This window comes from Aspergillus homomorphus (genome assembly GCF_003184865.1).
Source record: "Aspergillus homomorphus CBS 101889 unplaced genomic scaffold BO97scaffold_32, whole genome shotgun sequence".
In the NCBI taxonomy this organism is placed as follows: Eukaryota; Fungi; Ascomycota; class Eurotiomycetes; order Eurotiales; family Aspergillaceae; genus Aspergillus; species Aspergillus homomorphus.
Window position 1 is genome coordinate 78,690 of NW_020291918.1, and position 24,111 is coordinate 102,800.

At 51.4% G+C, this 24,111-nt stretch overlaps 8 protein-coding genes across 8 annotated transcripts; 2 read left to right on the plus strand and 6 right to left on the minus strand.

The window, feature by feature from the left end:
* Positions 1-123: 123 nt before the first annotated feature.
* On the minus strand, positions 124-1,813 carry BO97DRAFT_394866 (cytochrome P450; the record flags this gene model as incomplete). The annotated part of the gene is made up of 4 exons (XM_025694006.1): positions 984-1,813; positions 884-935; positions 624-835; positions 124-547 (listed from the first exon to the last, which is right to left on the minus strand). The coding sequence occupies exons 1-4, from the start codon at positions 1,757-1,759 to the stop codon at positions 124-126; spliced, it is 1,464 nt and encodes a 487-aa protein (XP_025549188.1). The 5' UTR covers positions 1,760-1,813.
* A 573-nt stretch (positions 1,814-2,386) lies between these two features.
* Positions 2,387-3,707, minus strand: BO97DRAFT_479506 (uncharacterized protein; the record flags this gene model as incomplete). Its single annotated transcript, XM_025700702.1, has 4 exons — positions 3,633-3,707; positions 3,274-3,560; positions 3,100-3,221; positions 2,387-3,035 (listed from the first exon to the last, which is right to left on the minus strand). Exons 2-4 carry the CDS (start codon positions 3,547-3,549, stop codon positions 2,387-2,389), a joined length of 1,047 nt encoding a protein of 348 aa, XP_025549189.1. The 5' UTR covers positions 3,550-3,560; positions 3,633-3,707.
* On the minus strand, positions 3,270-4,679 carry BO97DRAFT_145681 (Zn(II)2Cys6 transcription factor domain-containing protein). Its single transcript, XM_025690136.1, has 4 exons — positions 4,135-4,679; positions 3,843-4,078; positions 3,633-3,781; positions 3,270-3,560 (listed from the first exon to the last, which is right to left on the minus strand). The coding sequence occupies exons 1-3, from the start codon at positions 4,497-4,499 to the stop codon at positions 3,690-3,692; spliced, it is 693 nt and encodes a 230-aa protein (XP_025549190.1). The 5' UTR covers positions 4,500-4,679; the 3' UTR covers positions 3,270-3,560; positions 3,633-3,689.
* Positions 4,680-5,324: 645 nt separating this feature from the next.
* BO97DRAFT_394870 (NAD(P)-binding protein) lies at positions 5,325-6,615 on the minus strand (the record flags this gene model as incomplete). Its single annotated transcript, XM_025694007.1, has 2 exons — positions 5,737-6,615; positions 5,325-5,678 (listed from the first exon to the last, which is right to left on the minus strand). Exons 1-2 carry the CDS (start codon positions 6,445-6,447, stop codon positions 5,325-5,327), a joined length of 1,065 nt encoding a protein of 354 aa, XP_025549191.1. The 5' UTR covers positions 6,448-6,615.
* Positions 6,616-8,391: 1,776 nt separating this feature from the next.
* On the plus strand, positions 8,392-9,159 carry BO97DRAFT_407151 (uncharacterized protein). Its single transcript, XM_025695586.1, has 3 exons — positions 8,392-8,503; positions 8,563-8,850; positions 8,922-9,159. Exons 1-3 carry the CDS (start codon positions 8,403-8,405, stop codon positions 9,031-9,033), a joined length of 501 nt encoding a protein of 166 aa, XP_025549192.1. The 5' UTR covers positions 8,392-8,402; the 3' UTR covers positions 9,034-9,159.
* A 379-nt stretch (positions 9,160-9,538) lies between these two features.
* On the minus strand, positions 9,539-12,856 carry BO97DRAFT_394876 (Sad1/UNC domain protein). Its single transcript, XM_025694008.1, has one exon. The coding sequence runs from the start codon at positions 12,428-12,430 to the stop codon at positions 9,842-9,844; it is 2,589 nt and encodes an 862-aa protein (XP_025549193.1). The 5' UTR covers positions 12,431-12,856; the 3' UTR covers positions 9,539-9,841.
* Positions 12,857-13,611: 755 nt separating this feature from the next.
* BO97DRAFT_426820 (uncharacterized protein) lies at positions 13,612-14,016 on the plus strand (the record flags this gene model as incomplete). Its single annotated transcript, XM_025697159.1, has 4 exons — positions 13,612-13,626; positions 13,676-13,737; positions 13,801-13,872; positions 13,941-14,016. 4 exons carry the CDS (start codon positions 13,612-13,614, stop codon positions 14,014-14,016), a joined length of 225 nt encoding a protein of 74 aa, XP_025549194.1.
* Positions 14,017-14,853: 837 nt separating this feature from the next.
* Positions 14,854-17,191, minus strand: BO97DRAFT_145745 (putative serine/threonine protein kinase). Its single transcript, XM_025690137.1, has one exon. The coding sequence runs from the start codon at positions 16,923-16,925 to the stop codon at positions 14,982-14,984; it is 1,944 nt and encodes a 647-aa protein (XP_025549195.1). The 5' UTR covers positions 16,926-17,191; the 3' UTR covers positions 14,854-14,981.
* Between the last annotated feature and the right edge of the window lie 6,920 nt (positions 17,192-24,111).

Here is a 24,111-nt window from a genome sequence, read left to right on the forward strand (position 1 = left end):
GACCTAGTACTACCTAGCTGTCTGCCAGGGAGTTGGAATGAATTAACAGTGGAATCTGATGGTCGTATGGCATTTTCCTTTTTCCTCTTTGATCTCTAAATTGCTTATTACCGACGAATACTGCTATAATCGGACAGCAGAAACCCTCATCATCGTCCCTCCCCTCGCCTTTGCAGAAAAGCCCATCTCCTGGAACGCAAGATCCCCCATCGCCAAGTCCATATCCGTATGACGCGCTCTTGCCGTTATAGACCGCTCACTGTCAACGCCCGCACACTGGAAATCGAAATGTCGAATGGTCAATAGTAGGATAATTCGCAGTTCATCCATCGCCAGGCCGCGCCCGGGGCAGGCGCGCGCACCGCGCTCAAAGGGTCGCCATGCGTCTTTGGGGACCTTTGCGGCTGTGGAATCAAGGAACCGCGCCGGGTCGAATGTCGTTGGATGCGGGAAGACCTCGGGGTCGTAATGTATAGTGTGCGTGCAGGGGATGATCATTTGATCACGGGTTGGGTAATGCATGTTGTTGTATGTAAGAAGGGTTGTGCTAAGTGGAAAAGTGTTAATTTGATTTGGTTGGGATAGGGCAGTTGTATTGTGCTGTCGAGGACGGCGTTGCTTACCCAGGCTTTGCCCTGCGAGCCCCAAATCCCACTGGAAAGAGACGGAGGGTTTCCTTGATGACGGCTGTGGTGTAGACAAGTTCGTCGAGTTTGTGAGGGCTCTTTTGGAGGATGGTTTTTGGTGAGCCAATATCACTGCCAAAAACGTTGTTGTGCTCCTCGCGGAGGTTTGTGACTACTGTTGGATGAAACGCGAGCATGATAAAGACATACTGGGTGGCGTTAGCGGATAAGAATCAGGAAGTTTAGGTTGGGCTTACACATAACGTATCAGCTGTTGTTCCAAAGCCACCAAGCAAGAGGCCTTTGAGGCTGTATAGAGATTAGCTCGGGCATTCAAAAGGTGAAGAGTGTGCTTACTTATCAATCACGATTCGTAAAAATGCAGGTTTTAGTGCAGTGGGATCATGGGCCTCGCATTGTGTCCCACGAGCATTGGATAGGATGGTGTCCAGCATCGTAAGGTTTGTTCCGTCGCGACCAATCTTCCCCTCTGCTATCTGTGCGAAGCGATTGGTAACAAATCGTTGGAGGAATAGATCCATTTGCTGTGTGGCAGCACGTTTCTTCCACCATTTGTTTGCTTTGGTTAGAGGATTTACGGCTGTGGTGAGAGTCAAGGTAGTTGCATAATCAACAATATGATTAAGGCTTTTAAGCAGGTGCGTGGCCTCCTCTTTGGAGACGTTATCACCAAGGATAACCATGCTGCTAATTCCAAAGACAAGCTGTGCTGCGTATTTCTCCATTGAAAAGACCTCTCCGGTTTGAGCGTGTGCTGTCAGAGCTGGAGACAGGAGCTTGGAAACCTGCTCTGCAATAATAGGTGCCGCGGCCTTGATATTGGATGGTCGGAATGCAGGGACGAGGATTTGATGCAACATCTTCCACTTTTCACCGTCTGCAGCGCCAATGGCATCTTCCCCCAAGAGCGGCGTGAGGTAGCGGGCAACTTCGTCGTGCAAGGGATAGTTGTCAATAGTGGTGACCAGCTCCGCGGCGTCGGGATCGACAAGGATCATCTGGGACGGGCCAAAGGGCCAAAGATCAAGATAGAAGATTCCTTTTAGGTCGTATTTGTGGGCAATCTCAGTGTAGTAAGTAGATATGGCTGTATTTGGAGGAAACTGGCTCATTATGTCGTTGAAGAGCTTCAGATGGCCCCAGACAAGGCTGTGAGGTGGTTTGGGCTTGACATGGGAATTCCATTAGCAGCGAACTCATTCGTCAGAAGAGATTTGTCGTACAAGATTAGTATAGAAGCGACGACGTTGGATAAGTCGTAGTCCAAAGACAACCACGCCCAAGGCGGAAACAAATACGAGGTGAAAGACTGCCATGAGCGTGCAAATTTCTTTAGATACAAGGAAGGAGGCGAAAGAGATTATTTGGCGAGAGCTCGTGAATACTAGGATAGAGGGAAGGATATTATATGTCTGTCCGTTGCTGAGCCTCGAGGGTACGATCCTTGGAGATCAATCAATGATTGGCTGCGCTTCCGCCAAGCCCGCAGCTGCCAGTGCCCAGTGAGCGAGAGCGGCTGCTAGCGGGTTTCTGCGCATTCCTATAGGCTGCTTTTCCCGGCAAAGTCAGCTGAATCCCGCCGCTGAATCTAGGCTCGCGGTTCCCATGGACTGGAAGCAGTGGATAGGGGCAGCGGAGAGAACAGCATGTACTAAGCAGGTCAAAATGAGGGCTGCTGTCTAAGCTCACAGTAACGCGGCCCAAAATCGTTTGCATTGTTTTAAAGATTTGGCTCAGGTTCACTTTACGATCCGCAGACGATGGAGTTGTCTCATCCACTTAAAAGCAAACCAAGACTCCTCGAAAATGGAGCCGTGGATGAGGTTCGTACACATGACCATCGACGCCCCCTGCATCACAAACCACCAGCTCTCGAATGCGCTCTGCGATATGGCAGCCCCGACTGCACAGATCCAGATGAGCGCCTCCTGCGAGAACGACATCCATTGCACAATGTCCGTGGCGTTGAGAGCCAGTTTGAGGTCCAGAAACATGTCATCAAGTGTCTCCGTTTCGAGCGCGGATGTACCATCGACAAGGTACCAGAAGATAGCGACAGCTAGTTCACAGGCCCATAAGACGCTGTCGTTATTCCCAAGCTCGGGCGACGTCGCACGGCGACTGGGACGCGTTCCAGTAGTGAGCCTTCGCGCGTCGCGCCACTCGCAAAGGCTGCGCTTGCCCGTGATAAAATCCTGAAGCCTAGGGACTGCCGCATAGACTTCCAGGAACAATGACAGGATTTGATCGGCATTCTCGTACTCAGCTGACTTCAAGTGCACACGTCGAATGATCGCCTGAAGAAGCGGCGCAGGAGGTGAGCACGATGATGCTGTCTCGAGGCCCAGCATCTCCTCTGTGTTCAAGATCGATGAGAAGATTTTGGCCCTACCGGGTAAAACGTGAATGAGATATCCGGACGCTGGGACCCACGCGAGGTGCGAATGCTTACATGTAGACCATGTTAACTAGGGAGCCGGCAAGCCCCAGGTTCTTTAGCCCGCCTCTGGAGCGGACGATAGTCATCAGACCTCGTATATGGATCTTCATTGCCTCGGCATTATTCGCGACGGACTAATATGGGGTAAGCCGTTTGATTCTTTGGTCCTCAGGGCGACTCTCTTACTGCATGCATAGCCAGTAGTGCAATGCTAGCCACGAGATTATCATCAACGATTGCTCCATTCGCCGAGAGTCGTTGGTTGATACGATTGAGGGCTTGGCTGTGGTGGTAGAGCGTGATTGGATTACGATTTGTCCCGCAGCTGATGTTGTCTATTTGCGCTGACGCGTAGAATAATATTGTATGAAATAGGCAAGGGTCCGAAAAGGCATTCTGCAGCCAAATCGTACGCATGTGAAAGCACAGAGTTTGCGATGTGAGCGGACACGTCTCCCCCATCCAGTGCTGGACTATCAATCGCCCTTTTGTTAGTAACAGTCTCATGCCGTCCTTTAAGGAACATCTTTGAAATGGGAACGCACAGGAGCGAATGAGCTCTGGAAACTCTTTGCGGACTGGTACAGGGTAGGGTGAGCGATTCAGCAGCGTATCGGGTGGCGGTGTGCCAGGTACGGGTACAATGGTCCCTTCAGAAGCGAGGAATCTCTTATATGTGCAGGAAATCCCCAAGCTACTGATTGGTTAGATTGCGGATAATAGACGTCTGACTAGCTGACAGTGTACGAACTGACCTTTCGCACCGTGAACATCGGGGAACCCGCTTATCGCAAGCTTTTTTCCTCGCCTTGCAGTAGACGCAGACTCTTCTGGCATAACATACTGGGGGCTTGGAATTATCCGGTGCTCTATAGAACAGTCAGACCCTTGATCAGCTAGTTGCCTTTGCGCTGCTGGAACTTGCTGGTTTTCCACAGGGACGAGTATGAACTCGGTAGAGCCGCGCTTGTAGGAACACCGAGTTTCAGTCCTAAATCCTAATTTAGTTCAGTGATTGGAAGCAACGCTGAAAAGGTTCTTTCATACCGTGTGCAAAGAGAGCAGCTGGGTAGCTGTTTATCACACTTGCGTTTCTTGGCCGTACATGCTGCACAAGCGCGTGATGCAAGGGGAAGCTGAGAGGGCTGGCAAGGTACCAGCAGTCTACTTCGCATTGGATTGGTTCGGAAACGAATAAAAGCTGCTACTATACGCCACGGAGCTGGGGATAACGAAAAGCAGGGAAGAAGACGACATATCGAACGCTGTCCAGCAAATGATCGGAACAGGAATATTCCGGGCCAACATCTGCACGGGAACCCAGCTGAAACGCAGCGCGGGTTGGTTCTTCGGCACATGGTTACTCTAGAAAGGGGTCTGGACAAGCAGGCTTGTGAGCTAAGGCTTGGCATGAGATTTAGTGCGCTCTAATATCTGAAGCAGATTCGCCGCCTTCGGAATACCATCTCAAGAAGACGGTAACTCATAGTAGCTAAAGCTGATTGCACTTTCGCCGATGAAATCTTTCCCACGAGGCCAGATCCCTGGCTGATGCTTTAGTGTGATTTCCTATTTGAGCGAAATGGCAACGAACCAAGTGCCAATTCCGATGGAATCTTGCGCAGTTCGTGCGCAGTTCGTGCGCAGTTCGTTCGCTGGGCCCCGCACAGAACCATGGCAAGCCAAGCATACCTCGGGCCAACCTGACCAATATCTAGACAATCAGAACCCTCGAGAACCCAAGGAGGAGACTCGCCCGGCGTAGTGCCCCATCAGAGTCGACAACTGTTCCCTCGACCTAAACGCGCCCATAGAATCGACTTCAACCACATAGAGCAGTAGTGATGACTGGGCAACAGCCATCTGGAGGTCTGACGGGCGAACGCCTCAGGTACATTGACACCCCACGCAGTAGTGGTTGACATATAACGCCGCGTGCGTTCCAGCAGTAGTAGGAAAAATACAGTCCATGGGCGCTGATCCCTCCATCATTTAGAGACAGCGCTAAGGTCGGCTCCTAGCGGAAATGCCCGATGCCCACCTGCAGAAGGTATGTGGTTGGCCGGTGGGGGGACATTCAAGCCTAGACTGCCTACTAGATCTAGCCCACAGAACCCCATTCCATGTTCATAACGTCACTGAAGCCGTCCGTTGGCTGTGCCCTTGGGCCTGTTAGCCACCCGAAGCGTACCAGTTCTTTGTCTACGAGAATAGGACAGAGAGAAAAAGGTCTAATATTAGGGATAAGTACAAAGAACACTGTCCTCCACGCCTGCCCACCTGGAGCTCGCCTCCCAGAGAATTTCCTGCTTCTGTTCATTGTCACTGATTTCCGCTGGTTTGGTAGTTTGCAATCCCTGGAAATATCCTCTTTTCCCTGCGAAACTTGACCCAACCGCCACTTCGACCAGATCCTTCGCCGAATCACTGCTCAGTCGTATGCTGCTTGTGATATACTTCAGCAGAGGTAAAATAAACCGTGATGCGGAGAACACTTTTTTCGCGAGGGCACGTTGCTCATTGTGCGCACGAGAGTCAACGATACCACCGGGATCCATGGCTGTCGCAGTGATACCCCGATAGTCGCAAGCCTGCGTAAGTCTAAGTAAGATATCTCGGGAGAGGCTATTTGCAGGCAGGATGAGGTACCTTTTCAAGTCGTCGGTTTAGCGCGTTGATGAACATCACTGTGGCAAGCTTGCTCGTCCCATATCGCTGCCAACCACGATCGTGGTTCTCCTCTGCTGGATGAGATCGTGGCTTCACCAATTCCGCGACGTCTTCATCCTCCGGCCACTGCGCAACCAAGGCTGATAGCGGATTTGGGCGCTCGGGGTAATGCGCTGCGGAGCCTAGCATGACCACCCGTCCGGCCTTGCGGTCCAAGCACGGCAGCAGCTTGAGTACCAGCACATAATGCGCCAGATATGATACCTGAAACGTAGCCTCGTAGCCATCTGTTGTGTACTTTACACCGCCGTCGAGCGACCAGGTAAAGGCGTTGCAGACGATTGCCCGGAGCGGTGGCAGCTCCTTCTTACCTGTGCGGGAGATTATTGAGTCGCAGAATACGCGGACATCCGCCAAGGATGCAAGGTCAAGCTTTTCCACCGAGACTGTTGCACTCGGATGCTTGGATAGAATCTTTTGTAGCTTTGCGGTGTTGGGGTCTGTCTCCGTGGATGGGTTGCGAACCGTGCCAATAAGGGTGAGAGCAGGATATCGGGCCAGGAGGTGGGAGACAAACTGTAGGGCTAGTGAGCCGTTTGCACCGGTTATCAAGACGGTTCCTCGTGTCTCTTTTCCTTCATGGGGGGAGGCATTTAGGCTTGCGCCGGCTCGGGGCATTGATGGATCCATTTCTCACTGTGCCGACAGAAACTCTTTCTGATGATAGCAGCACTGCAAAGGACCGTCTTTATACTAATGGTACTGATTTCGAATGGATACCGTCAGAGCATGCTTTGGTGTAAAGGGGGCCCGTTGACGCCGGGGCCGCAAGCGGGAAAAAGCCGCCATGACCTCAGCCATCCACATGAGCGGGAAAAAGCCGACTTGAACGAGCGGAACGTGTCCAGGTGCATTGCGAAAGCCTTGGACTTATACTAGTGCGAATCTAAGTCAATTGTCATAGGCTCGGGACGGAGCTGATGGGGTCAGGTATTTCGCGCAAGTCATATTTAGGACTAGGTGAATAATTTCAGCCAGTCCTGAGTCCATATAAATATGAGCACAGGGGATACAGCAGCCGACGCGTATTGTAACGGGCTTCTTGAGAGGAAGGAGTAAGGGGAGAGAGCGATCGCCCTTGGTTGGTAATGATTCACTTAGTCGGAATTCTTAATGAGATGAATTGATCTCAACCTACTCAAACGCTGTCGTATCAAGAAATGGATCCACTGCGATCGAGAAGGAGTAAAAGAAGAACGCCAGAGAAGTGTTCAGACTCTTGCAGAAATACAGTACTGAGGCCTGGGCCAAGACTCGCCAGCCACAGTGGCTGGTTGAGTGGCTCGCCCTTCGCACACGCCCATTCTTTCTGAATCGGGGGTTTGGATGAACGAGATGATTTTCTTCTCTACCTTAATCTGGAAACACTTTTAGTCAACCACACCAGTAACCCTTTGCCGGAGCACAAATATGAAAGTAATGACTCGTATTCAATCCAAGGTGGCTCAGAAATCAGCGTTCCCAATCACGAGTTTTGCTTAACTAAAGGACAGCGACCAAAGCATACAACTGGGGAATCAGCTGTCCCTCGCAACCCTTAACATGCAGGCTATCCTATACCTAGCTCAGTGTCGTAGATATTCTACACAACCCAGCTATTACTATAACAGAATATTTATATCTTTACTTTAGAATTGAATATCTAGTTTTTACAATATTCTAAAAAAAGTAAAAATTAATCTATATTGGTATGATATTAATAATAATAAAAAGTATAAAAAATTATTATTATTATTATATTCAAAGACCCCAATTGACAAGAGTACCTGTTAAACCGTGTATTATGGGCCTAGATAAAGGTCGATTTGGACTGATATTGATATAATTACGTCTTTTCGCAAGGTGGTGGCTCTTATATGATATTCGAGATAATTATATCTCTCCAGAGTATATAAAGAAATTAGAATAATATTTGTTCATATCACTACAATACCAGCTTTGTAGAAGATTTAGATCCAAAAGAGTAGCTTCTTCTCCGCGAACAAATTCAGAGTATAAGGCCGTCGAGCTGGCTCGGGATGAGGCAAGGGTACAGTACATGCAAAGAAAAGTGGTCTTCCAACAGATTGCACATTCGAGTCGAATGGAAAACGGCGAAACACGAGAGTGGAGTTTTCTGCGACAACCTCTCAATCAACACCCCCCACACGCAGCCTATATCCATGCCCATCATCCTCAAGTATACTTTATTGTACTAGTATGTGGTACCTGAAGCTAGTGCCTGAAACCAGTGCCGGAGGCAATAGACCGCGTTAAGACAGGGATAGCATAGCAAGGATTAAGGGTGACGGTGACATGTTCAAAGACCACAGAAGCATATCTGCATTCAAGGTCAAAATCAATAGAAGGGCAATTAAAAGGTAGAGCCTTGCTATGTATGCACCGGCACAATTTATCTACACACTATACAGTGGTCATAATGACGTGTGCACTCACTCCCAAAAGCCTCTCCAAATTACGTCAGGATTAAGCTACTTCCTTTCAGAACCATCAAATCTGGAGTATATACTGGTATTCTCTTCCGGGAGATCGGATGTAATGTGATTCAATACCAGGCCAGGACAAGCTATGCATATTCACCAAAGATGTCCCGTCGAACTACCGTCCCTCAACTGCCCCGCCAGCCCGTCTCGCTACGGAGCTGCATCATCTACGGCTGCGGAGCAGGCCTGCTCGGTGTCGCCGCGTAAGTTGCATAGTCTTTGTATACAATCCCAGGATCGACCATAAGCTAAACTCCTGCAGGATGACGGCTGGAGAAAAAATCGAGCAATACTTCACCGGCAGGCCCAATTCCTATGTCCCAGGCCATACTTTGGAGCGGCTTCTGTCGCTCCCCACTAGGCCGGATTCTGAGCGCTTTGGCCTGAACATGGCCATGCACTACGGTCAGGGAGCAGCTGCGGCAATCATCAGAGCCCTTATGAGCGCCAACGGAATTCGTGGGCCGTTTGCGGATTTCATGTTTATCTCGATACGACTGCTAATCGACCAGACTTTGGAAAATGTGACCGGGGTCGGAGCGCTGCCATGGTGGGTTTGACCCTAATCGATTCGCACCCCAGGGGGGTTCTTACTATTGTTGAGCGCTAACGAGGCTGCAGGACATGGCCTGTCGACGAGCAAATCATTGATATTCTTCACAAGGGAATCTTCGCGTACGTGACTGGATATTTTACGGATAGGTGGCTCCAGGGGCAGGTTACTATAGGTTAGCCTAGAGCATGACGAGATTCGCCTGCTTTTAGGTTTAATCGGAATATGATTGCACGGCATTGAGTAGGGCTATTGTATAGTTATTACTTGAAACTTTTTTGATGTAACCTGTTGTTCACCTTCGAGTCTCATGCAATCAAAAAAGCGAACATAATAGGTGATTTTTCTAAAGTAAACGAAAAGCCTACAAGACACCAAAGACTGACAAGAACCTGCTCAAAGTACAAACATAATTTGAAGTCAACCTAGCTCCTAGCCGGACTGGAAAGATATCACGGAAGATGTCAACATTATGGCGGAGAACCTAATATCACAGGTTCGCGCGTTCGGTGAGATTGCCGATGCCGCGACAAGCGGAGATTTCAGCTAGTTGATCACGGTCAATGCGTCAGGAGAGATGGATGAGTTGAAGCCAAAAAAATCAACAAGATGGTTTCGAATCTACAAGACAGCATTCAGCAAAACACAAGCACCAGGGAGTGCCGCGTTGGACCTAAAGGGGTAAGGGAAAGTCGTTCGATTCCTGCAGGAATCCAGTTCAGTAGTACTAATCTAGTCGTCATCGTCTCGTGTCCCATACAGAACATACAGATAAGGTATAATCAACAAAACAATCCATTCCGCGCCCGCCCAATAAACACAGAGAGAGATACAGACAAACAAACGCAAACGCAAAGAGGCCAGACGGAGTTGACCTGGAAACACGCAGCTGGCGGAGACAGACAACCAGGAATGTCGATAAGCTTCCTCAGCCACTCATCATATCCCTGCTTCCCCTCCTTGCCACTGCTCTATCCAAGGCAGCCATTCACCGCTCGAGTGAGTCAACGGCATTATCCACCGGGGATGTCTCGGATCCAGAGGTACCTTCCTCGCGCGGGAGGTCAGGAGGACTGCTACGGGAACGCTGGACCGGTGGAACCTCCGGCAGATCAAGGCGATCCTCTCCTCGACGCTCGGATCCCTCATCCTCCGCCGAGCTCATCGCAACGGAAACCGGCGTTGGCGGCGAATAGGCCAGCGTCGGGCTGAGAAGCTCGTCCTGCGAGTCCTCGGACACATTCCGCCGATGTCCGCCGGTCCGTCGACCAGAAGACGCGGGACGTGTTGACGTCGGACTCACTAATGGGGAGCCGTACGGCGGGGACGGCGACGAAGACGAGCGCAGGCTGTACGAGCGCGTGACCATATTCTGCACACGAGGAATCTCAATGTAACCATTGGCGGTGCCCCGCGCAAAGAGCACCAGACCAAAGCAGAAGAGGATCATCATGCTCTGGATGACGGCCACGCGTTTCTGGAAGACTAACTCGTCCGCCAGCACGCCCAGCTGCGAACTGAGGGAATGGATCTCCTGGTGGTACTGGATACGCTGGTGCTCAAATTCCAGCGCCACGCTCTTCCACACCTGATCATACTGCTCTCGGAACTGCTTCAGTTCATTCAACACGGTCACGTTCAAGCCCTCCAGAAATGTCGACGTCTTCGCCAGCTGTCGCTTTTCGACTTTGTTGAAGGCGTCTCGCAAGATGCGCGATTGCTCTTCGATGTACTGGAGCGACAGACTCGAGTTAGATTCCAGCATCTGAAGTCGCTTGTGCACGGACTTGAAGAACGACTCCTGTGTCGTTGGATTGGACGACGGTGGCTGGGTCATGCTCGACCTGGTCGGTTCAGCTACACTGCTGGGCTCATCCTTCTGGGGCACAGCAGTCTTGCTGTCCGCTTCGGTCACAGGGCTAGGAGATACAGTCTCCGAGTTTGCAGCGGTTGTAGAAGACGATGGTGAGTCTGTTGCCATTGTCCCTATGACACTTGACGCCTTTGGCTCTCCTGGCTCTCGAGATGAGGCCTCCTTGTCCTTTCCTGAGGCCGGGCTTTCTTGGCCCTGGGACGGAGACGTTTCATTCGAAACAGGTCGGTAGGACGGAGGCTGAGCAGCCACGTCAGGTCCAGCACTGGTAGCCGGCGCCTCCTGTTCGTCACAGGTATCTAGTAGTCCCAGAAGCTCGCGCAGCTCTGGCACATCCACATCCGACCCAGACTGGTGGCAAGCCTCGTCCTTTGCATCGCTGGTCGATGCCGTGTCCGCCGATTCAGTGACCACTGGCTTAGACGATTCCACAACCGTAGTTGTAGTCTCAAGATCCGGAGCCGGTGGAGCCGGCTCCAGTGATTCCTCTGATATCTCATCGTCCACAGGGGCAGTCTCGCCGTCATGTTTGTACTCCTCCAACATCGTTGTCCCATGGACACGAATCAAGCTCAGCGGACAGAAGAATTCGTTACCGTAGTGCGTAAGAAACTCAATCTTCAGGTACCGCGCCCAGATCAGTGGGTTCTCGACGGCAAAGGCTTGCACCTCGCGCGTATTGCGGGCCTCGTAGACACCCAACTCGCGCCACTGGTCCAATTTAGCGGGATACCGATCCGCCACGCTCACACGGACGGTGTGAAAGATGGAGCTGAAGAATTCGTAGTTGGCGAGCACGACCGTATCGACCAGGATATCGTCGCACAGTTCGAGGACGAGGAACTTGTTCTTCGCGCGACACTCGTTCAGCATGTAGCTATCCTTGTTCTCAATCAGCACCGACGACGACCCGGTACACTCCGGGTTCGTCTTAAGCACCGTCGCCGCGCAGTCAAAGGACGCATAGTTAAACCGTTCTTTGCAGGTCGTCCCCGCATCCTTCGAACGAGACACCCCGGTCTGAGGTACACTCTGCGCCCTTCCATCCTCCGCGCCCGCGCCCTCGACTCCCGCCCCAGACATCCCCTCGCTTTTCGCCTCCGTAGAGGGGGACACCATAGCCGCGCCCCAAGCGGTGGGCTTCGTCGCCTCGGGCGCCGTATCCGCGCCGAAGCCGCCAAAGTCCAGCTCAATCTCCGCATCGTCGCCCAGCGAGTCCAGCGCATTATTGATCCCCGTGGGTCGTCGCCGATCCTCCTTGTTGCCCGCCACGCCACCCCGGCGATTCCCACCCACGTTCTCCGCCGACTGCCCGACCTTGGCCAGATTCTGCTTCTTCCAGTCCTCAAAGGAGAGGAACTTCGCATTATCGAGCGGAGATTCCGTGTCGAGCTCTTGGTCGGTCCGCTGCTGTTGCTGTTCCTCCGTGGAGGTCGGGATCGCGGAGACCGTCACCGACGTTGCTCCTGCTGACGCTGCCGCTGCCGAAGATGTATGGGAGATATAGGTGGCCGCATCCACCTCGGGACGGTGGTGTCCCCATCGCGTCTCGACACAGGCAGGCCACTGGATCAGCTCGGCGCCGAGATCGAACCCATCGCGAGCTAGGCAGACGGACGGGGATTGGTTAGCGCCGGTGCCGTCGATCCAGGTCGAGATCAGAGTCATCCAGGGTATCCATTGGGTCGCTGTCCACCCGGTCATTTTCCCTGGGCGTGTCCCCCTTTCCTTGACGTCCAAGGGGGGGGAGGGGAAGGAACGGCGGTGGAGATGTTCTGTGTGGAGTTTTGATTCTCAGCGGTTCGAATAAGCGAAGTTAGTTGCTAATCGCAGCGTCTTGTTCGCAGTAGACAGGCTTCAGCTCAGAGAGGGAAGGTCCACCGCCGCACACTCACGCATTGTCTATGGGTAAGGTGATACAGTATGATCTAGCGGCAGTGAGTGTTTTGGAAGGCGATTTCAAATTTAGGTTGGGGGCCGACGACAGGAAATGCGCGAGGAGATAAGCAACCAACACCCTTTATCGACCTCGCCCAGCCGCAAGAAAGAATAATGCGGGCAGATGACGAGACAAGAAGGGTCAGGAGGAGGAGAAGAGTCACACAGATGAAAGGAAACAGTGGAAGCGACTACTAGACCGACAGACCGACAGACCGACTGCTATACCACTCTAGCTCACCGTCAGTCCACTCGCGCAATCTTTCCAAAGGGGAAAAGCATAGGAAGTTCAATGTGCGCTAAGAAAAGGGCCAGACTGGCAGCTACTACCTTAGTACTGTACTTCCTCAATCGATGATTCGATCGTCATTAATCTTCTTCTTTTTCTCCGCACTGGCCGACGGGAAGCCGTCCGCCGCATTGATTACCGCCTGCTTGTTGTGGAAGTATGCATACACCGCCGCGAGTGACCATTGACCAGACAGTCAGGGAGCGGACAAGATTGAAGCTCCGTTCATGATTAGAATTTCGCTGTCAATTCATCAATTGTCCAGCCCCAATGGGATATCCATCCGTAGATGCGAGCCCATCGCTGAAACGCCGGACAGTTCCGGGGCCGGCAGTGGTTGATGTGGGCTCAGCCATTCATTGGTCGGAAATCTGGTAGAAAAAAAGGCTTGTTGATGGACTCGGTTTCATGCTTGACCTTCAGGGTCTGGCTTCTCACCAGTGAAGACGATCTCGTCACCATGAAGTGTGTCCCTACGTCAATATGGAGCTAAAGCCTACAGTTCAGAGCACCATCGGACAAGATAAAACGGGTCACAAGCCCCCCCTCCTCTACTTGCCAGAGCAGTCGACGAACGGAACTAAACACAGAACATTACAACTGATCGAAGGAAAGAAAGCATTAAGCAACTGCATCGAGAACTGACATCCAGTTCACGATGCCTGATCGTCAGGTGGGTCGGTCCCAGTCTCATGCTGACGGAGGAAACTCATATGTGATAGAGAATCTATTACACCTTCGACTCTGCCGAGAGTTATATGCACCTTCAGGACCAAGTGGTGAAGTAGGCATGCTGTTTTTGAACATGCTCGCCATGGTTGGCTTGACCTGATTCATGACTCCCTAGGATAATCCAGGAAGATACAGGGAAGGAGTTCTGGATTTGCAATCGAGCGCTGCCTCCTAGCTGCTACCCCCCGTAAGTAATTCCCGACTGCTGCAGGGAAGACGGCGGAGCTCATTGATTGACCGGGTCGCTCACGTTAGCCCTTTAACCACCGATACAATCGACAAGCTGAAGGAGCTAGATGGCGTAAAAGTCGGTAACCTTGACGAGGATTGAAACAGCTTGTGTGATGGGCTGGTGTGCATCTGTGGCATTGCTCTACTGCTACTAATGTCAGGCTCAGCAACTCAAAACTCGCAGATTACTTCATTCGTACACGTACACATTAGTCTACACTCGTAATGCTTGCCTCCCTACGCTTTACTTAGAGAATATCAATCAGGCCGTACTAGAATCACTTTTGATTCCTGCCTCACTGTTTCTGATCAAATCGCCTCGTCACCACACCACTAGGTACCCGCTCAACTATTCCGGCTAATTACACGTAGTACACAGATATTCCCGGTCCAGTCCAATCAAAGCCGACCAAAGAAAGTATGATGAAAGAACGACCATTCGTCTGATTCATTGCTTTTTTTTTTCATGTGTAAGAATCGGGTTAAAGGAAATAGCGCCACGGCCTGCTGCACGCCATCGTCGTCCTGCGTCGTCGTCCAACGAACCCCCAAACATTGAACCATTTTGTCTTTTGATTAAGGAAAAGAGACATGATATTTTTGGAAAAGGGAGAAAGATGAGAAGAGGAGATGGAAAAAGAAAGCAGCTCAAACACTCCAGAAAGTAAGACTGTCCCTCCAGTTATCAGTTGATGAGTCACTTTTGACCTGCTCGTCACCACCACTGCTGACTCCGTCGGAAAGTGTCGTATTATACAGGATAGGAAACAGAAACGCTGACAGATAGATGGGCGTAGACGCCACATACATTCTATAGGGTAAGAAGAGGGAAGAGAATATAGTTTTGAATGTGAATATAAGGTCGCCTGGCGCCAAATGCTGGCCTTCGGAGACCGCGGGAAGAAATGCATCGGAGTAAGAGTGGAACGGACGAAAGGACAAAACAAGTCGGAGTATTTGTTGAATGTTTATTTATTATTGGGTTGCTCTTCTCAGCGACATTGGACGGTACAATAGAATGGAGAGGAACGTCGGGCGCCGACACCAGGGGTGAGGCGATGCTCCTTACAGATGAAGGTCGTGCCAGCCACCGACGAGATCGAGATCTTCGTCGACGCTGCCATCGTAGTGGTTCGGAACCTTGGTACTGGCGGCCTTGGGCGACTCCCAGGCATCTCGGCGCCGGCCCTTCTCCTGGAAGGGACGACGACGACGCTCACGATCCGGAGAAAACGTGTCTTTCTTGGCCCATGAGCCATAGTCGAAGCCAGAAGATCCGAGTCCCCAATCCTTCCTCCAACTCATGTTGCTCGAGAACTTCTTGCTGGAAGCAGTCTCCGGAGATTTGAAGTTCCTCCGGCGATCACCCAGGGCCGACCACTTATCGAGACTCGATTTCTGTGGGGAACTGTCCGGAGTGCGAGGAGGGGTTTTGATAGCAGTGATTCCCGCCCGCGGATCCCAGGACTTAGCAACAAGCTTCTCGGAATCTTCGTGAGACGTTTCCATTTGTTGTGCGCGGACATTGAGGAGGGAGTTGTTGACCACTTCGTGCAGGCCAGTCAAGGGTCCCCGAAGCTCTGGTGTGCTGCTTTCATGGCTCCAGCTGCGTGAGTTCTGCTCGCGACGCTGCTGGAAAGACAAGTCCTCAGCTTCAGATTCCTCTTCCTCGTCCCAGAGATCGCTCCAGCTCTTTGAGATCTGCTCTTCCTTCTTCTTACCAAAGACCATGGAAAGAGAAGGCAAGGGCTTGGTAGCATTGCTGGGCAAAGAGCCAGTGATAGGAACGGGATCGGAGGGGGGCGGGAATCGAATCTCGTTCTTGCGGAACAACGGGGGTGACCGGAAGGAATCGCCCATAGCGGACTCCAAAACCGAAGCCATAGATGGGGTACCCTGGTGGACAGAGAACCACGAAGTGCCGGCAATCTCCGAGGGTGGGAAGAGATCTTCGGTGTAGCTCTCGTTGTCGGGGATCGCAGAGAGCTGCCGGAAGGTCTGGGGTGGGCTGGCTTGAAGAGCTTTGGCCCAAGGGAAGGAGTCGCCCTGGTTGATGTGAGGGCTCTGGATGGAGGGAGTCCGAAGCGGCTCCCGGTTGGCACTGGCGGCAACCACCTCGCGGTCGTCCGTGCAGAACTCGTCCAGCGCGTCATCATCTGTAGTGAACGTGACAGCACGCAAGATAGCTTCGCGAATGCCAGAAAGGGAACGCTTCGTGGGATCAATTGCAAGAGCGGTCCTCAGAATCTCGAAAGTGTCCTGAGACATGTTGGGGAAGATGTCGAACAAGGATTGGCGATCCCGAACGTAGTCGGCGTACAGGATATCGGACTCCGTCGGCGTGGCAAAGGGATTCCGTGCAAAGAGAACATTGAGAAGACAGATTCCGATCGCCCAGATATCGGCTTTGGCGGGGGAATAACCGATGGTGGAGGGGTCGTACTGCTCGGGAGCCATGTAACGATCACTGCCAACGCAGGCCTCGTGGGACCAAGCCTCCCGAGTCGCCAGGCCAAAGTCACCCAGCTTCATGGAACCGTCCTGCATCAAGAAGATGTTTTCGGGCTTGATGTCACGGTGATACAAGCCGTTCGCGTGCATAAATTCCACAGCGCTCACGAGTTGCAGCATGAAGTCGCGCACGTGCTCGGTCTCCAGAGGGCCACGGTTGAGTCGGATTGCCTCGTACAGGTCACCATTCGAACAGTACTCCAAAACAAGATACATGTGAGCATCGGTTTCGAAGGAGTGAATGAGGTTGACGATGTTCGGATGGAACCTGAGACGCTTGTGGCATTCCAGCTCTTCGGTGCGAGCATCATATGGGGAAGGGTTCAACGGGTCTCCCGAGGAGGATTTGGTCATGCACTTGATGGCGACATCTTGACCGGTCTGCAGATCAGTTGCGAGGAAGACCATGCCAAAAGAGCCATGGTTCAGAGGAGCGACGGTGCGGAACCGTCCGTCCAACAGCTGGCCTTCAACAAAATTGTTCTTGAGGCACTCCATTGTTATGTGTATACTCTAACAGGACGATGGTCTCCCAGAGATATTCGTCGAGGTAGGATATAGAAACTGGCTTCGTTGATCAAAGCGAGTTTTGAGATAGTCAATTGACAAGGCTCGAGTTTGGAATGAACTCGAACGACGGGAGTAACAATGAAGCTCAGACTAAGGCAGCTCGAGTTTCCAAGCAGATCTTGACCACCCAGATCCAAAAGAAAAGAGTCGGAAAGGCGAGAGGGGAGGAGAATGGAAAGCGAAGAACGAAACGACAAAGGAACAGATGAGTTGTCGGCTCGAAAGCTATCGTATAAATACCGGAAAGTCAAGAGGATATGGTAACAAAAGGGAACAAAAAGTGACGAGAATAAGTAGGTGTAAAACGCAAATCAGAGATACCCTCGGGGGTTTCGAACGACGATAGGAAATTGGATGTAAAGACTGTTATGAGTGCATCGGTATATCGTTTTCACAAATAGGGGCCGAGGGCCGGAGGCGAAGATAAGTATGTTGCGAGGAAATAATGTGAGCGAAGTGAATGGCTATGTCCGGCGGATGGACAGTTGGTCAAAAAGAAGACGAGGAAGAACGCTGCGTAGATATCGTAAACACCAAGAGGATAAACAGACAAGTCTCGTTAACAAAGAAGGCCTTCCAACACCAGGCTGAAGGACGGAAAAAGGTCGTGACTCGAAGGAGAGGGAGCGGTCGAAGACTATCGAGTCATAGAATGCCCGATAAGTTTATACAGTCCTGTTGATTGACAAGGAAACTATATAAGGAGACCGAGGCTCTGGACAACTGGTAGGCAAGGTCTTCTGTCCCGAGAAAGGGCGAGCTGAAGAACCGAATACCAGCACCCGGCCAAGGTTGCGCGGCGAACGGATGGACAACAAAGCAAAGTTGACCTCAGAGCGGAGCGACACCCTCACACGTATTGTCTGCGATTGAAACGTAGCAAGGCTTCGGAGGACAGTCTGCAGGAAGGTAGACGAAACGTGGGTCCGAAGAAGCTCTCGACGTGGTTGGCTTGGGAGCAAGATGAGTCACGGGGGGGTAGGTGTTGGGAAGGCCAGGCAGAAGACGAGACAACCGAACAAAAGAGGTTCGTTCACAGAGTTGACAACCAGACGAGTGCGAGATCTGATGTAGAGCAAGTGGAGAAGGTCACGATGTTGGTCTAATCAGGCAGGAAACTTGGCAGAGCACTGTATCGTGTCGCAACGAGGATGAGCGAAGCGGGAGGGGAGGGGGAATGGAGATGATGAGCTAGTAGGCGGAAGGTAGGTTGTTGTTGAGGACGGGTGGCGAGTAAGAGTAGTTAAGTGTCGATAGGGAAAATCGGGTGGGAAGGAGCAATGGAGATGCTAGGAACGGGAGTGAGGTTCGGATGAGGTTGTAGATGAGGAAGGATAAGGAAGTAGGAGGAGGAGCGAAGCGAAGTGAAAAGGTGAAGGTGAGAGGAAGAGAGGAAAGGTGTTAGGAGGAACGAGGAGAAGGAAGAGGAGAGTAGGATGGAAGATGAGAGATGAATGGAATGCGGATTGGGGAGGGAGCGAGGAGGGACGATGATGACTAGGTAAGTAAGTAGGTAGGAAGTACAGTACTAGGTATGACTGATTGTCCAGACAGTGACTAACTTGGGGGGGTGGGCGGCGGCGGCGGACGATAGGGATAAGGGGAGGTTCCGGATGAGATGATAGCACTTTTTGGTCCACCACTAAGCCCGATTAAGTCTTAGTAGGAGGGGCGAAAGACCAGAGTCAAAATGGGGAAGAAGAACGGCAGTCGGAACCTTCTGCTTTGGGGGTTGAACCTCTCGATGAACCTTGGGCAATTCCTAGACTGCATTAAACCATGGCGGGAAAGGGAAAGAGAAAAGGAAAGTGGGCGAACGAGCGAGAACCTCCTACGTCGTTCGTTGTCGTCGTCGTTGTCGCCTTGGGCCGGCCTGGCTGTGTGGGTGGGTGCTTTGGGTGTTTCGACCAGCCAATAAATGGCACTTTGCGTACCATACGTGACCTGACATACCAATCTACAGCTCTTCCCCCCGACAGCCAATCTGCAAAGTCACGGGTGCCTCGTGGTAAAAACCGGTAACAATCTGCCGAGCCCACCCAATCCTGTCTGCCAAAGTGTCTCCACTCCACCTTGGTTACTGGTACATACTGTACATCACTGTACCTCCAGAACAGAGAACAGTCTCAAATACGTGAGGTCGAGAAACCGAGGCCGTTTCCGGTCAGATGAGAGCTCCACCCCTCCCCTGAATGATTCATCCTCTACTACCAGCACTCAATGTCTCCGGCCCTGGCAGTTACCGTAGTCGCCAAAAACATCCGCCTACTTACCACGGGAAAGTGATGACTGTACAACTCATAATATATGGATGATTCAGCAAGCTCCATTGCCATCGTCATGATTCTTTGTTCAAAGGTTGCTTACCATTCACTCCCCTGGTGGATGGGTCATCAATGTAATCAATTCGAGGAAAAGATTCTCCTCCCCTGAGATTACTACGTACTGTCCTATCCTGGTCCGTCGTAGGTAGCATCTAGAGCTCACCCCTAACCCCCCAATCCATGCATGTATCAGTTCTGTCCTCTCAGCAACGAGCCGACCGATGAAAAGAATGGATGGGGATGGCTGGATGAGATAATCATGAATCAGTGGTTGCGTGACTGAAACCTCTGAAGGTCACTCACTCACTGTACAGTGTACAGATCTGAACAGTAAAGGAGCAGTAACGGTAAACAACGTCCGGACCGACTCAACCAATACTGAAGGACGTGGTTTCAGCAGCGTTCCAGTCCGTGACTGACCAGATCCAGATCCGACCTCCCTCCCTGCCTGCCTATCATCACCCAGGCACTGGCCACGCATTCCTAGTAGTACCTCTCTTTATTTTTTTTTCCCCTGCCAGGTTGCCAGGCAGGCCGTCAAGCCCTCTCCATGAAGAATTACGCCAAAATATGGCATTGAACGGGAGGACCGAAGACAGGAGGAGAGGCCTCGTACAGTAGTTCCCAATTATCCAATTATCACAAGTAAACAATGAGTATTCCGGTAGCCATCCAGTCCGGTAATTGCCGCAAAAGACCTACGGACGATCCAGACCGAACGTCAAATATTGAGTACAATGGAACTGGAGAGCAAAGTTGGCCACCGGCCGACTACCTTGCGGACCTTACCCAAGGGACTGAAAATCCCCCGTGGGTGGGCAGAAAGAGGTCACTAATCACTTATCAACAAATCCATTGCTATCAATTGAACAGGCCCGAAGTCAATTGACACACTAGCAATTAAATTAACCTTTGAAGAATTCTAGTCTTGACAAAGTACGGAGTAAACAGACCATGCAGCTATGGATCAAGAGAGTCTAGTTTCAACTTTTCGACGGGAGTAATCTACCAAGAAGGCACCAAGACAGCACCCGTTGCTATGACTAAGGCGAGGTTCCTGCAGGTCCAAGCAGGGTCTTCACAGGCAAGGTCCCCATCGTTATCGGGAAGAAGCCTTGATTGCGGTAGGCAGTCAAGTCAAGTCAAGTCAATACTACGTATGATGCTATGTGCAAAAGAAGGGCGTAGTCAGTAAAAAATGCCGCCCTCCCGTGTCTAATCTGTCAATCCATTCATCCATGGTTGTCCCGCACATAATTGATGATGACAGGCAGGCAACAGTTTCCATACCAAACTGTGGTAGTTTCCCCTCCCCCATATTTCGGACAGGTAAAATGCATAACGCCATCCATGATAATCGATGATCCAAGCATCCCCGTCACCGAACGGGGACCAGACACAAGCCACTTACTTTTGTTATTTACATTTACTTACTTACTTACTTTCTTCTTCGGATTCCTTCATCTCAAGGTCTCACGGACCAATTCGATCCAGATCGATCCTTGAGCCCAATTAATACCCTTACATACTCCACTGTGTCCCATCCTCTTCCGACCTGGCAAGACGGCGGGCGACAAAGGGACAAACAAGAAAAACAACCCGAAAGATGACAATGACGGGCGATGGGCGATGGGCCGCCCGACCCATGTTTCCATTTTCAGTTGCGCCGCCCCCGTCACTGCATTGCACTTCCCCCAGAGTGAATAAAATTAGGTCTATTCCGCCGGCCGATGGCGGAGCTCTCTGAGTCTCTCTGGGTGGCGACTTTGCTAGGTGCCCGCGACAGAAAGACAGGCACCCTAGACTCATTCCGGGAGGGTGGGGATTCCTTCAAATCCAATCACCGATAACCGGAGTCACACTATTTCCAGGCTGCATGACGCCAGCCCCGACCCAGTAACAAGTGGGCGGCGTCGTGGCCAATAATTGTCTGTTCGATTGGCCCGAGTCAACTTCAGGGAACGCAAATGACGCCCGGGGGGAGGGCCTGGACGATCATCGACGATCGGGTCGCGGATTGTATGGGGAAATAATACTAATACTAAGTACGGAGTAGGTGGTGACGGATGGCATAATTTCGAGAGGACCGGTACCAACTCACGCTATGCTCAACGTTACTAAGTATCCACGAGAGGGTCGGATCAGGTCATGTGTTGTATATGTGGATGGACAGTACCTGACCTGACTTGAAGCTGAGCTAGTTACTCGTAATTATTAGGCGTGCGAACTTGTCGTGATCGGACTGTCCATTCCATAGTGGAGGTACGGAGTAGATGTATCTGTGTGTCTGCTCTTTGCTCGCTCGCGGGTTCAGATCCAGCAGATCACAGCAATAATACTGGGGAATAATAAACGTTGTCGTTGCACAAGTGACCTGATCCACGTTGATCCTGTTTGTTTACCGTGCGCGGGATTTTAGGGATGTCTGACTGGCCTATGTAAAACTATTTCTTTTTTTTTCTTTTGTGCTATTGTTGTCTGTTACAGATTTTTGCGGGGATTGTCTGAGGATGATTACGTCTCCAGCTCTAAGTATGCAGGTGGATGAAAACAACAAAGGTGATGCATTCGTGCTCGACCTGCCGCTGTTGACGCTCGGAGACATTCATCTTCAATGTCGACCACTCACTGGGCGGGAAAGTACCGTAAGCTGTAGGCTGTATCTAGGCTGTAGGTAGGAAGCTGGTGGCAGCGCCCCGTGGCTGGCATGTTTTCCCAGGGCTGCATCAGTCGCATTGCATGGTCCTTGTTCTGCTTCTTCATTGATCATTCATCAATCCCTCTCTGGCGGTGAGCGACTTTTCCTTCGCGGGAGATTGTCTTAAGGTGTCTTTGGTCTTAGTGGCCGCTTGACCGCCTCCTGCTGGGGTGTGTCGGTAAGGTTTGGTCCTTGCAGCCTGGCCTGAACTGGTCCCAAAATCCAAGGACGAACATTTCCCCCCCGACTGCGTGTCTTGATCATGCAGACGGGGAAAAAAGGTCTACGTGGAAGCTTTCTGACTAACGATGGCAGATTCCCCACGATTAGAGGGGCGCGGATTTTTGGTGGGCTGCCAGGTGGCTGATTTTCACGGGTATCACGCGATGCCCCCGGCTGGGACCACACCACCATGATCACCAATATCGCAGTATTTACTTAGTAGTACTAGCAATTAGTTAGTGGCTGGCAGAAACTGTCTGATCTTCTTCTTCGCCGCCGCTCTTTCGGATTCTCTTCGGTTGTGGGAGAGAGTTGATCGTTACCTGTGCGCTATCGGATAATCTGTTGTCTCAGGTCACCTGGCACTGCGCCCCTCCCCTCCCAATCCTATGGTATGGTCCATAGAGTTTCTGGTTCGTGGGCAGTGTGGTGTGGTCACCCATGGGATAGGAAGCGGACACGATACATTTTGCGGATCCCAGACTCGGTTGATAAACCGGACTTGGGCTGAAGAGGGTGGAGGAAGGTTGGGGTGAACCTTGGATGGTCTTATCAGTGGTTTACGGGGATCATCAGCCGAGCAGATAACCACCAATGATAGCAGCAACCTTGCGGTTTGTTGGGTGAGAACGGTGAAACGAGGGTTGGAGGGGGGGCACGATAAGGTGGTCTTTTTGTTTTCCATCTCGGTCTCACGTCAATACTCCCCGTTGTTGATAGAGTGATGACACAAGCGATCCCTACTGTGCACCCCCGGAGGTGGACAGAAAGCCACCGAGTTGGAGATAACCAGCAGCAGGGGCCACTGTCTGGGGGAATAGAGTTCAGTTCCCGTTCCTCGTTGATTGATTGATTGATTGATAGATAGATAGTCTGATAGACGGGGAGATAGGGAGCCGACGGCACCCAGCCATCGATCAGTATTGTGTCAAACCCCCCTTCCCCATGAATTGAGGTGCATACCTACATAATTCCGAGCCCAGCGGGATCGTACGTCTTCCCTCCATCTTCAGATCCGTTTCGTGAGCACGCGACCCAAATGTACCAAGTATAAATGTATCATGTATCATGTAACATGATGAAGTGGTAGGAGATCTTCCTGTCGCAATCGTCTATCTACTCCTGAACTGATTGTCAATTGAACGAACCTCGCAATCCAAACCAATGTTTACCCCGCACGATCTGCGGTCCGGACGGAGACTGCGGCGTATGATTGGTCACCATAGCCAATATTCTGCTGGAATTCCCCCGCAAGGACCAACTCCTCCAATCGCCCGCCCAACATTTCAGTCAACTGGAGAGTCCCCGTCTTCGTCCTCCATTCCATCCGTTTCAATCGTTCCAATCTTCGTCTAGAAACCGCAGCAACCAGATTTTCGTGCTGTTGCAAATGCACCTGGTGGCAATTTTCCCCAGGTTTCTCCTTCCTTCCGGAACAATCGAATCCGCCATTGAGTCTCATTTTTCAGCCAGTCTCAACATTTACCATTTAGCGGTGACAACAACACCAGCATAGACAAAGTCTCACTCTGGTCAAGTGCTCAATTGACTAATTGGGTTGGTCTATAGACTAAGACGATGGCGAGTCTTGTTTCTCACGAATATGCTCGTCTCGAGTCGTGTCTCAACCACAACAACCACCAAATTTGAGCAACAACCTCGTACCTCGTATCCCCTCCCTCAGCGATCGGACATGGACCATGCATGTATGGTATCGCCTGCACCGCAACCAGAAGAAATCAAGGTATCCAGGCACCCCTGATATGTCCCAACTATGTAGCATAGTCTAGGTAGTGTAGTGCACGGTAGTAAGCCATAACTATGTACATACTGCATGTATGGACTCCACATCTCCTCACCCTCAATCAAT

Coding starts and splice junctions, on each gene's coding strand:
- BO97DRAFT_145681 (XM_025690136.1), bottom strand. CDS start 4,499: ATGCCAAGCCTTAGCTCACAAGCCTGCTTGTCCAGACCCCTTTCTAGA. Junction 4,079..4,134: donor AGCTGCTCTCTTTGCACACG/GTATGAAAGAAC, acceptor ATTAGGATTTAG/GACTGAAACTCGGTGTTCCT. Junction 3,782..3,842: donor CGATGTTCACGGTGCGAAAG/GTCAGTTCGTAC, acceptor ACCAATCAGTAG/CTTGGGGATTTCCTGCACAT.
- BO97DRAFT_394876 (XM_025694008.1), bottom strand. CDS start 12,430: ATGACCGGGTGGACAGCGACCCAATGGATACCCTGGATGACTCTGATC.
- BO97DRAFT_145745 (XM_025690137.1), bottom strand. CDS start 16,925: ATGGAGTGCCTCAAGAACAATTTTGTTGAAGGCCAGCTGTTGGACGGA.
- BO97DRAFT_407151 (XM_025695586.1), top strand. CDS start 8,403: ATGTCCCGTCGAACTACCGTCCCTCAACTGCCCCGCCAGCCCGTCTCG. Junction 8,504..8,562: donor GGCCTGCTCGGTGTCGCCGC/GTAAGTTGCATA, acceptor AAACTCCTGCAG/GATGACGGCTGGAGAAAAAA. Junction 8,851..8,921: donor GGGGTCGGAGCGCTGCCATG/GTGGGTTTGACC, acceptor ACGAGGCTGCAG/GACATGGCCTGTCGACGAGC.